We start from the raw sequence: 12,414 nt of genomic DNA on the forward strand, positions 1-12,414 counted from the left end.
TACGCCCGTCATACCGAACATACTTGATTCGCGTAGTACGTGCTCGCATTATTTAATAGTGCGCCAACAGATTCGGAAGCGGTATCACCTTCGTCTCCAATACATTGAGAGTGATTAATTAACGTCGCAAGTATCCAAGGATTAGCGGAACCTGTGATTAATTACTACGGTACGATATATTACGGTCGTAAGACTCGCTTGTTTTCTCTCGTTCGAGAGTTACGAAGTTATCAAGTTACCGGGAATAAAAGATCGGCGCCACAAAATGGCGGCGCATCAAGTGTCGGGAGTGTCGAGTATCGGATATCGGGCGGTTTTAACAATCGTTTTCCGTGCGATCGGGATTTTAGAAACTAACTTTGTGAGTGCTCGTGCAACCCGGAGGATTTCGTCATCGACGTGACGGGGAGGACGAGACCTAGGTGAACCTATATGGCGGGACCTGATGATCGGAGGGTAGCGGTGAGTTGCAACGAACGAGTGAGTAAATTTTCGTTCGTTATACATAAACCTATATCTTTTCAAGAAGGCGCCAAATTCACGCGCCTATATATATGTATGTATGCTGAAAGAACATGTCGAAGTAATATATATGTCAAAAGTCATCAAAGATATATATATCATTAATTTTCTGCTTAGAAACTTTGTTAGAAAAGGATAGAAAATATGAGAGCAAACCTCCCCCCCCCCCTGTAAATGAATATATCCATGGTTTAAGGGCGATCTATAACGTATATCAGAAATAATATTATCGAACTCTGTATAGGAAAATGTATGTAAAAAACTTGGTTAAGTAATTTTGCAGCATAGCTGCACGCACGACATATCGATGTATTACATCTCCAAACATGTGTGCGCGAAGACAGAGGAGCGCGCATTACGCATCTAAAGGAGTTTAGAGATCTATTTGAAGTCGGCTTTAAAATTTGCGCCGCATGTGACAGCACGCACGTGCGCGTGAAGCCGACTTTCGGATCTGCGCATTCGCTGACGCTTGGCTACGTGCGTGAAAATCGAGAAAGAACCGAGCGTCCTTATCGGTGTGTGTATGTGTGAGTTGTCAGTTTCTTGCCGCCACGTTTATATATTTATTTACAATGAACGCGTGGATGCAATACTTTAAATCCATCCCGACGCATATGGTAAGTAGCAAAATGTTGAAATGATTATGCTAAATAATTAATAACTATTGTATTCTTCATGATACAGTCCAATGATAACGTTGATTCATTACGCGAGGTTAGGTTGTCGAGCACCGTATGTTAATGTAATTGCGAATTTCTATAGATTTTTATACAATAATTTGCATTGTAAATAAGTAAATTTGTTAGTATTGCATTTATGTTGACATTTAAATTTTCACGCGAACGTATTATTCATAAAAAAAGATATTCTTGGTGAAACTTCATATTATGCTTATGTATCTCATTATTTGTTACGTTACAGGATTATGATGGCCAAGCCAGAGCAGAGAAATATTCGCGAGTCATAATAACAGTATTTGGTGTAAGTTACAATCTTTTTTTTTTTTGGAATTTAAACAACACGTGTCAAATATTGATAATTTTAATGTAGAAACTTTGTATCGCTTTGTTTACAGGTGGTCGGTTTAATCTGGGGTTACGTTATTCAACAATTCTCACAGACAATCTATATTTTGGGTGCTGGCTTTGTTATGGCGGCATTAATCACTGTACCTCCATGGCCTATGTATCGTCGCAAACCATTGGACTGGCAAAAGCCGCAGTCTGAAGTTACGACTAAGCTCAAGAAGAAGAAATAATCGCAGAATACTTTTGTGATATTTTTAACAAAATGTAATACAACAAGGCATAGTGCAATCTTGTTTACAATGATGTAAATTTGATTGCTGAAAATGGAGATCTATACATACCATTAAGCATTTGTCTTTATATAATCGTAAGATATGAATGTCTTTAATGTGTGTGAATGCGAGTGTATATCAGAATAAGTGCAAATGTGAAAGACTTTAGATCTTTTTGTAAGATTTAACATATAAATATTATGTGCACTATATTTGTTGGCTGCATAAATGTGAATTATACAAATAAAAACACGTTTCATTTGGATAAGAACATGTTTTCACAACTCGATAATTATCTTATAAATAATGATAAACCAAGAAAATTTTAAGAAATTTTAGCTAATAAGATTTTAATGTCAACTCTACAATTAAAAATAATAAAATAAATTATCAAACTATCATTGAAATAAAATACAAAAAATAATTATTTTTTATTTATATATTTCTTATATGAAATAATGCAATAATATTCAACATGTCTCTTCTTGTGCATACGAGCATATAAAGTATTAAAGATCAAATTTGAACATCTATTATATATATTAAAATTTTGTTTAGAAATATCATTTGGAATATTAAAATATAGAAGAATTAAATTTTTATAATTAATTTAATATAATTTAGAATAAAAAAAGAAAGACGATATGAATATATAAAAAGGAAATTATTTTAAAAAATTGTTTAAATGATAGATACTTTTATATTTAATGTATATAAGTGGCTCAAAAATATATTATCCAAAAATATCGATCTTTTCGAATGGTGCATTTTAAATACACAATTACACTTCATCTTATATACATAAAATATATTCTTGTAGTAGGTTACTAATCTATATAATGCAAGCGCAGAAAAGTACACTGCAAAGCCTAGATATATAATCAAATAATCACACCCAACGTATTGCTTCGACTTCACGAAGTTACGAGCGGTTACATAAAAAAGGAATGAAAAAGTGAAGCGTAATCGTTATATCTGCAACAGTTTCGCAGCGGCGATAGCGCGTTTCCCTTCCGTAACGGAACCACCTCTTATATAATCGCAGACCAGAAAACGTAGTGTAGTGTAACAGCGGCAACTGGGATCGCCTTTCCGGTTCGTAAATCCTCGGTCAATTAAATGTTCTTCGCGATTACGGCATATCGTCGTCCCGGTCGGAGACCTGTTGGATCTGCTCCAACGTTTGACTTTCATCGATCACACTGTCCATTTTCTCCGATCGCGCGAACTGACCGGGTCATCGTCATTTTCATCAGAATCGCCGCGAATTGACTTTCACGCGCTTCGATTAGCTATATACCGGCTGCGATCAGAGACAGTAATTATTTGAGATACACGGTGTAAAAAAATTGCATTTAGACCTTCTTTTTTTTTTATTAAAAAAAATGTGTAAATTATTATTTTTTTGTAAACATCATACACTCAGAAAAATTATATGAATTAAATAAATGTATATATAATACATTACATCTCCATTATATATTTATATAAAAATGAATATTAATTTATTAAAATCATATTTATAGTGTTTGCCTTAAAAGTTCTTGTTCAATCATACACTTTTCCCCGAAATATATTAAACACATGACATAATACCGGATCACAAACAACTCGCATATATTAACGAGCTCACACGGTGAGTCGCTTCGCGATGAGGCGAAAAGTCGTTCGTGAGCACATTTACGGTGTATTTTATGTAATCGGAATACCGGATATTGGCGAATTCGATGGGAATGTAGTCTCTCCTGGATCGCCTTTTATTTTAATCTCTTTTTTTCACTTTTTTTTTCGATTGCGCACCTACCTGTCCCATACGCAAGATTGTAATGTGTAAGAGTTACGAAACGCTTTCTCTCTGTATGATGGATATTTTAAGTATGCAACTTGCACTACTTCCTGTGTAACGCCAGTAGGCCCACCAATCCCTGATCGGAGGAAAAGGGGGGAATGAGAAGAGATAATTGTAACTAAGCATGCAATGTACGACACGGTCTCGATCGTGGTCTTACCTTGGTCTTAACACTGAGACTCCGTTCGTTTAGGAAACTTCGTAAGTGGCCTGAAAGCAGGAAGGCCCGACAAGATCAGTTAGCAATCTATACGTAATCGATAAACCCTCTCAAGGAATCGAAAATCGTGAAACGAGTCGCGTTTAATATTTTTTTATCCAAAGTATTATAATTTGTAACTCTGTAATTATATCTTTTGCTCAAATCGGCTTCAATCGCTATTTTTTTCATTTATTTCTCTCTTTTCTTCTATTATTTCTGTAATCTGTTTCGACAAATGTGTATTAACTGACGTGTATAAAATACTCAATATATATATGTAAGTCTGTTACGCGCGCGGAAATAAATTATTCTTACGGAGAAATAAATCCGACGCAATCAATGTGCAATTATGCGCGTGCAATGCACTATTTATGCACGCATTAGACAATTAAAGATATTTATTATTCGTGTCTGTACAAACTTTCGCTCGTCTAACATTCGTCGATTCGTAATTAACGATTTAGAAGACGAAATAATTTTACGCGAAATTATGGACGTGTGTATTTAGGATGGTCGCGAGTTATGTCATCCGTGACTACGTTATGTATGCGCCCGCCGTATCATATTATATGCTTAAGTAATCAATTTACATTTCGCAGAGAGAACTCTGACTTTTACATGAGAATCGATCGAAACTCCAATTTCTCTCCGAAACCAGGTGTTATTTCAGCGTAGTGTTATGCACTACGAATAAAATCAATATAATTTATCGATGTAGATTCGAAAACTTTCCATACATACACATACACGATAAAAGTATATAGATAAGAGTATTTTGAAAAAAAAAAAATTCAAGTTAAAAAAATTTATCGATTACTTTTCGTATTAATTAAATTAAACATTAATCAAAATCAAAAATACACTTGACGAAAATATTCTGCACAGACTAATTTGTTTCGCTTCACGTGATGTAATGTAGATTTCCTGTAATTTTTGTACGATCTATTGTCAGTATAACTCAGTATAATTTGCAGATTGAAATTTATGTTTTTAGGTTTCTGTGTGCACAAACTCTCACTTATTTTATTCACTCTTACGGAACCATTTCTCTCTCGCATATGCGCATCTTTATTACATACAGTGTTGTGCTTAGATGATTTTAAAATTAGCTAAATAAAGATGAGATAAAAATATGTAAATTCATCTTAGATAAGATGAAGATGATTTTGTTTAAAGATAAAATTATATGACGATTCATCTAGATAACTTCCAGATAATATTATTTTTAAAATCGCTTATGTAAACACACAGTTAAAAAATGTAAATGAATAAAAATGTAATGTAAAATAAAAAAAATGGAAATTATAAAAGAGATATAAAAATATATTCATAGTTTTTTATTTATAAGTTTTTATCGTTTACTGCTCAAGTTCTACTATACTTAAAATATTTTCATGTGCTATGAAACTCTAAATCAAATTATCTGAATATTATTTTAGATAATTTAGTAAAGATAACACTTTTTTTTATCTAAGATGCAGATATAGATAATACATTTTTTAATTATCTATATAAAGATAAGATAACGCCAAAATTTCATCTAGATGATCATCTATATAATTTTATTTAGATAACAGCAAACACTGATTACATATATATCATAATAAATAACTAAAACACAAAATTAATTATATTACTTGCAAAGATAAATAATATAAAATAATAAAAATATAATTATATACAAGATTATTTATAACATATCAAAGAAAAATAAAATAATATCTTTATTCCAATACACACTGCATTATTGCAATAAAAAATAAATTTTTTACACGTATTAAAAAAAAATGAGATCATTCTATCTAATTGATATCATCATTACGTCACGCTGAAAGTCACACAATTGTCTCGCAGAGAAATTCACAAATTATTTCGAGTGAAATTTTCTGCGGAATAATCACCGGAATATCCGATTTGAACAAGATTGCTCGAATTATATGTCCGATGACTGCGAAGGACTCGCACGCATGATTCGAGAGGCGCGGTTCACCCAGCTGTGTATCTATATCGTACGCACCGCGTTCGGTGAGTTACGCAGCTTCGAAACGAACGTAACGGGCGAGCTTCGCGCGTTTCCTTGCTTTTACGTAACTTGCGATCTGTCTCGCACCGCTCTGTGTCTCCCACCCCGGGTACAATTTCACCGGGTGGTTTTGGTCATCGCCGTGTGGTCTGTCCTTTATAAGCGGACATCCCTGACGGACAAAACGCAGAATCGTATCGACAGACAGTTCGACAAACAGCACCGGCCAGTCGTTGCCGCGAATCTTTTTCCAAAGTAAATCTCGATCGAGATTAAGACAGACCCAAGAATCCAAGATGCGCTCCCACACAATCGCTGTGAGTGATTATTTTTAATCTATACACGTATATTGTTTCGTCGCGCATTTAGATTTTTGGCTTCTTCGTTGGTTCTTTGTGATCGCCAGTGCTTTTGACAAAAAGTAAACAGTATACAGAGCTGAGTGTTTATCGCGTTAATTTTGTGTGCAAATTCTGTGATTGATTAGTAACATCGCTTTCGAGAAACTCTCTTGAAATTTTTCAGAAATATTCAAACCGTGATCTTGTACAAAATTAAATAATTCGCGCATTAATTCGGGTAATACTTGAAATAAAGCCAATCAGCAAGTTATTTTTTTAAGTACATTTTTTATGTTATTGTATAGAAAAGTTTAAAGCAAATCTCAATCGAATTAATAGAGCTGTAAAATCACATAGCATTTTTAAATCCATTTTTTCCGAACAATATTTTTCCTCACGTGTCAATAAGATTTACACGAATTTTTCTTGTAACATCAAAATCCTTAAAAGAGAAAGAAAATGAAAAGTAGCTCGACCATTGATCGAAATTCTTGAATTTAAATGAACGACGCTCGTCGCCGCTTGAATTAGAAGCATCGTACTTTTGCATCGCCGCCGTGTATGTACAATAGTATGAAAGAAACGGCAAGAATGGTGAAACGTGGATAAAAAAAGAAAAATGCCATGCATTTAAATGATCCCTCGGCGCGCAATGCACTTTCGACATTACAAGCAAACCGCAAATTCCCTCTCGTGTTACAGTTGCTCGTGTTCGGAATAATAGCCGTGGTTTTGGCGTCGCCGTTACCGGACGGCCATCATCAGTAAGTGTAATTTTTCTCAAAGATTATTCATATCTCTTATTAGAGCCTTCTCACTAATATTGTATTGTGCTTCTTAAAAAATTATAATACATATAATATACAGAGAGAATTTTCTCGTGGAATTTACCCTGAAAATCATAGTAATCGGGACAATATGGTAAACAAGAATTTTATGAGAATTTCTCTGATTAATATTTATCACAATAAAAATAATAATATATCTATCACAATAAAATATAAAACATGTTTGATTAATTTTACTAAATTGCATAGTAAAATTAATCAAACATGTTTTATATTTTATTGTGATAGATATTATTATTTTTATTGTGATAAATATTAATCAGAGAAATTCTCAAAATTCTTTCCATACCATATTGTCCCACGATTACCATAATTTTCAGGGTAAAAATTCTAAGAGAAAATTCTCTTCGTGCAATAATATAATAGTCATAATTAGAGTAATAAAAATGAATATACATGGCCTGATGTAAACAATAATTATATTCGCTTCAGTAAACATGTCGTGATCCATGTACCTTATAAGGTACATACGGTTCATCATCATCATGTGAAAAAAGTGCACGTACCGGTGCATCACGTTGAGAAGGTAGGCGTTCCAATTCCGTATCCGGTGCATCATGTCGAAAAGGTAGCTGTCCCAGTGCCTGTGCATCACGTCGAGAAGGTGCCCGTACCTTACCCGGTTGTAGAAAAGGTTCCTGTACCTGTTCATGTACCCATACATGAGGAGAAGCCCATACACGGGGGTTGGTTTTAAAAGCAGCGCTACATCTTTGGCTTTAATCTTAGGTTTGTACAATATTCCTTTGCGAGTTAAACAAAGTTGCGATAATTAATGCAGTAAAACTAAAAGATAGTAAAACCAAAAGAAAAGCTAACAAATACCTATATGTACAGCAATTGTTATAAACAATTTTTTAATGAATTTTTACTCTCATTGTAAGAGTATAATATTATAAGAAATTTGATTCAACGACTCATATAAACAATTAATTTTCAGGTTATCATATATATAAGGTGGAATCTGAGTAAATAAAAGTTATATAAAATTCTTCTCAATACGGATCTATTGATAAGAAATTGTCTCATCGAATATAGATGAGAGCAAAACCGAGCAGTACAAAATTACTCGAGCCGTCTGTATAGAATTTAAAGATTTAGCGTAAGAATCAAATACTCTGTATGCACGCGTGTATAGTCAGAACAAAGATACTTGTACATATTTACATATCATTTTATTATTTTATATAATAAACGTCTGATAAAAAGGATATCCTGCACTTGATATATTTATTTTTATCTCTGTTTTTATCAATTAATTGTACTTAAAAAAATGTCACCTTTCAAGCATTTTATAGATACATTGATATCTATTCGTTATCATTTTTTATTAAATCATGGATATATTTGTTTTAATAATCACTTAAAACCATATCGCTTCTTCGGAAACATGTTAGAGAAAGAAAGAGAACGAGAGAGAGAAAAAAGAAATAATAAACATACATATATTTATTTTTAGGAGCATTTGTTTATGTGCAAAAAAACACAAGAGAATTACTAAATATATTAGTTTTTATAAATATAAATATATAATTTATTTTGCAAAATTAACAGTGTAACAAGCAAACGTCGTCAAGTAACAATCGTAATTAAATAACTTTACTATGATAAGTTCTTTAATCATGAGACAAAATGATTTATCGATCGTCATTCGTAATCATGATGATCGTGATGATCGTCCGATTTTTTTATGGGTATGTAAATCTTCTTCACATGCTTGTGATAATGCTTGTGGATATGATGTGGCACATGGATGATGAAGTGGGTGCTAAAAACAATTTTGTTCTTCTGAACGTTTTTATCTCTATATATATATACAATTTTTAAAAATTTAAACTGTATTTTAAGAAAATATATAAAAGGCAACAATTTAATGCGAAAGGGAAAATTACTGTTCATGATCAGGATGTGGCGCCGCTGATATCAATGCCACTGCGATAATCAGCGAAAATAGAACCTAAAACAGAGAAATATTACGTAAAATATATCATAAAAGATTCTGTACTTTGGAGAATTCGAAAAGAAATTGCCGTCTTCCTATACATCAAACGTTAATGGACATACATTTACGGTTTAATTCTCGGTCGAATTAAAAGTAGATCATAAACCTTGTCTTTCACGGTAATGTGATCGGAGAAAGTATGTCTTGATCGTTTGCTAGGAAATCAGTAGGGAAGCGGTAGTGATCGAAGCAGACGTAAAATTACAGTTATTAGATGAAACTATATGTTGCTAATAAATTGATCCTCTCGTGCGCGCACGCTAACGAAGCTATTCGAGATAATTTTATTTTTCTATATAGAAAGAATATCTTATACTATTTTACTTTTAATTTCACAATTTTTTCTTGCTAATTTAAATTTTAAAATGTTGGAAAAAAATTAACTTTACAATTTCCGCCAGATAATGTTATTAAAAAATAATAAAGATTTATCATTTCTCGGATAATAATTATATGAATAAAAACTTGTATATCGGATATTCAATATAATTCTTATATGAAAAATCACAATTCTTTATTCACAACTATCTAGCATCCAAAATTCTCTCTCTTCAGCTGTGCAAAATAAGATTACAAAGTTAGTCTTTAAATAAAAGTAATAATAATTTGACATAAGTCAGAAATTTGCGGATATCTTGCTGAAATATTTATATATTTTCAAGTCTTTGTAAAATTCGGATATAATAAATAACAGAACAAAATTCTTAATTTAAAAGGAAAAAATTTGTTTAGAATTTTGATGAAATCTTTTTATGTTACACGCAAAAATTAAAGCGGATCGTTTAAAGCATAAATTTGTCAGCTTCTTTAAGACTAACTGTTCATATTTCGCATCAATGATAAGATGTTAGAGAAATAAATAAGAAAATGTCACTTTTTTCGAATTATCCACGCAAATCGTTTTATCTCGTGTGATCAAACTAATGAACATCACTCAATAAATTCACATCCATCATTTGATTGACACCCACATGCGTTCCAAGTCTGACCATGTTTACTCGATATAGGCACGGGGATGGACGTTTAATTCTTCCGAGACTGCGACGGTCTCTTTCACGGCCAGTCTTATAAACAGAAACATAATCAATGAACCGTGTACAAGCGGTGCACCGGAAACAGTTCCTGAGTGCACCACCCCGCCTCAAATCACTCTCACTTAAATGGTTTTACATCAAATGACGTGCGGTTTTACACGCGCGCATTGTTGCAATTTTCGCGGACTTCCTATTACAACTTCATGCATCAGTTAGTGAATATCATGCGCCTTTCCCGAATATAATTAATACCCTTCTCCCCCTTTGGATTACCTAATTCGGAAGTATCGAAATACACAAAGAAATGTTAAGCATATAAGAAAATTGAGTTGGTTTAAAGGCGACAAGATTTCTCCTTCGAATGGAAATCAATAGATTATTCTTCAATTGCAAATTGAAGCAATATTTTATTCTTTTGTAAAACATTACAATGTAATAATATCAGGAGTTAAGAGAAAAATAAAACTATAGAAAGGAATAATATGCGTATATAAAGTATTATGTGTGCGTGATTGAATAATCTAATTTTATGTATTAATATAAATTTGATCTTTATTGATCGCTTATGGAAATAAGTAAATATATTTTTTGAATGACTCACACACATTCTATACAAGAGTGTATCTTGTTGCATTTTCATTAACTCTCTTAGTTTTTGTCTCGCGATCTCTGATTATACTTAATAATAGAGAGAGTTCTTCTAAATTAGTAATAATGTATTTATCTTGAACTTTTTGCAAGTTAACACAAAGCAATAAGTCTAATATATTCGTTTTATATGTATAGTGTTTCGCAGTGCGTATATATGCATACGAGTGAAATCGGGTCTCGTTTATCATATGATTCGTTCTTTCACTGTCCACTTACTTTCCATTTCGAACTAATCCAACATCAACGCGCCTTTATTATTCCATGAATGCGATTTTATTATGACAGTTAAGAGTTATCGATGATTGAGTCACCAAACGAAATTAATACTAATTAAGGAAGTGAAAATTATATTCAATATACACATCACGGAATAAGATATTACACATCTTACAAAATACAAATCGATACAACTAACGAGGAAACGAGAATGATTTGAATAAATTAATACAAATTTTTTTCTTGTTAATTATTGACATATTTTTTAATAGACAAGAAATTATATATTTGCATTGAACTTATTCTTAAATAAAATATTTTATTAAAAAAACGGCAGGATGTTTAATATTTCAATATTAAAATTAACCTGTGCAAAAATAAAATAATAAAAAATAATTAGATTATATACCTACTAATGAGATTTTTTTATTTGATATTATTTGTCTCAAAAAATATCGTCATGAGTCTTCATTGATATCGATACAAGGTGTTTTTGTTAAGTGCATGAACGCCGTGTTTAACCACCAGAAATGCAAGCAAGTACTTCAGGTTGCTATTCTCAGACGTGAAGAATTTTGTTCACACTGACTTATTTTTCTAGAAAAATTTATTTTTGTTGAATTACGATAGTTAAAGATCATTATATTTTATTCATTATAAAAAAATTTTTGCTTTAATTTTTCTGTTTAAAGTTATACACTCAAAAAGAAAAATAATGGAAAAAAATATTGAAAACTTAAGTAAAATTTAGAACGATAAAAAAATATAAATATATAAGTATCATTATCGTTACATCAATGCAGTTGATGTAAATACGTTGAATAAATCTAAAATAGTTCATCTTATGATGTCTGATGTTTTTACATCATAAGATGTGTTAAATGAGAATACGTGAAAGATAATTTACGTACTAGCTAATCATAAGCTTTCTTCGCAAATCGCTTCCTATGATGCTTTTCACATCGTTTTGCGTGATTAATGACCATGATAATATTAACGCGATAGACAAGTATTAATGTAAATATCAGGAATTAGTAAAGAAAAAATCGAAAAATGTAAGTGAAAGTGAAAAATTTTCACATCTGTATATACATATAGGTATTATACTGAACATTTTTAAATAAAATATCATCAGCATAATAAAGGCAATTATTTTGTAAAAATATATTAAAACAATTTTTTTCCCAGGAGGAACTGCTTTTAACTTTTATATTATTATTATTTGAGCGTTATTTTTAAAATATGCGAAATTTTATTAATTATATTAATAAAAAATAAAAACTAGAAAAACGAAAAACATATTTACATCATTTTATTTTTATTGATATTAAAATAACTTATCTATTAAATCTTTTTAATATTTTGGCCATTTACAAAAAAGTTTCTTATTCTTTCGCGATTTACAGATAGAATTACACATTTA

At 31.5% G+C, this 12,414-nt stretch overlaps 3 protein-coding genes and 1 long non-coding RNA gene across 4 annotated transcripts in view; 3 read left to right on the forward strand and 1 right to left on the reverse strand.

The window, feature by feature from the left end:
• Positions 1 to 75: 75 nt before the first annotated feature.
• The window catches only part of LOC145941790 (uncharacterized), a 57,171-nt gene continuing 44,832 nt past the window's right edge, over positions 76 to 12,414 (forward strand). Inside the window, exon 1 of the long non-coding RNA XR_014426219.1 lies at positions 76 to 480. This is a non-coding gene — a long non-coding RNA (uncharacterized LOC145941790). The remainder of the gene's footprint in view (positions 481 to 12,414) is intronic.
• Positions 987 to 2,096, forward strand: Spase12 (Signal peptidase complex subunit Spase12). Its single transcript, XM_083047774.1, has 3 exons — positions 987 to 1,142; positions 1,447 to 1,506; positions 1,601 to 2,096. Exons 1-3 carry the CDS (start codon positions 1,098 to 1,100, stop codon positions 1,781 to 1,783), a joined length of 288 nt encoding a protein of 95 aa, XP_082903900.1. The 5' UTR covers positions 987 to 1,097; the 3' UTR covers positions 1,784 to 2,096.
• On the forward strand, positions 6,077 to 8,271 carry LOC145941886 (uncharacterized). The gene is made up of 4 exons (XM_083048272.1): positions 6,077 to 6,216; positions 6,943 to 7,004; positions 7,521 to 7,817; positions 8,029 to 8,271. The coding sequence occupies exons 1-3, from the start codon at positions 6,196 to 6,198 to the stop codon at positions 7,783 to 7,785; spliced, it is 348 nt and encodes a 115-aa protein (XP_082904398.1). The 5' UTR covers positions 6,077 to 6,195; the 3' UTR covers positions 7,786 to 7,817; positions 8,029 to 8,271.
• On the reverse strand, positions 8,666 to 10,141 carry LOC145942275 (uncharacterized). The gene is made up of 3 exons (XM_083048849.1): positions 10,062 to 10,141; positions 8,981 to 9,045; positions 8,666 to 8,856 (listed from the first exon to the last, which is right to left on the reverse strand). The coding sequence occupies exons 1-3, from the start codon at positions 10,080 to 10,082 to the stop codon at positions 8,736 to 8,738; spliced, it is 207 nt and encodes a 68-aa protein (XP_082904975.1). The 5' UTR covers positions 10,083 to 10,141; the 3' UTR covers positions 8,666 to 8,735.

The sequence above is a fragment of the Prenolepis imparis genome, unplaced genomic scaffold (genome assembly GCF_030444845.1).
Source record: "Prenolepis imparis isolate NDT839.2.m4 unplaced genomic scaffold, iyPreImpa1.0 SCAF_10, whole genome shotgun sequence".
NCBI lineage: Eukaryota > Metazoa > Arthropoda > Insecta > Hymenoptera > Formicidae > Prenolepis > Prenolepis imparis.

Coding starts and splice junctions, on each gene's coding strand:
- LOC145941886 (XM_083048272.1), top strand. CDS start 6,196: ATGCGCTCCCACACAATCGCT. Junction 6,217..6,942: donor TGCGCTCCCACACAATCGCT/GTGAGTGATTAT, acceptor CTCGTGTTACAG/TTGCTCGTGTTCGGAATAAT. Junction 7,005..7,520: donor TTACCGGACGGCCATCATCA/GTAAGTGTAATT, acceptor TATTCGCTTCAG/TAAACATGTCGTGATCCATG.
- LOC145942275 (XM_083048849.1), bottom strand. CDS start 10,082: ATGGTCAGACTTGGAACGCAT. Junction 9,046..10,061: donor TGGTCAGACTTGGAACGCAT/GTGGGTGTCAAT, acceptor TCTCTGTTTTAG/GTTCTATTTTCGCTGATTAT. Junction 8,857..8,980: donor CCACATCCTGATCATGAACA/GTAATTTTCCCT, acceptor AATTGTTTTTAG/CACCCACTTCATCATCCATG.
- Spase12 (XM_083047774.1), top strand. CDS start 1,098: ATGAACGCGTGGATGCAATACTTTAAATCCATCCCGACGCATATG. Junction 1,143..1,446: donor AATCCATCCCGACGCATATG/GTAAGTAGCAAA, acceptor GTTACGTTACAG/GATTATGATGGCCAAGCCAG. Junction 1,507..1,600: donor TCATAATAACAGTATTTGGT/GTAAGTTACAAT, acceptor CTTTGTTTACAG/GTGGTCGGTTTAATCTGGGG.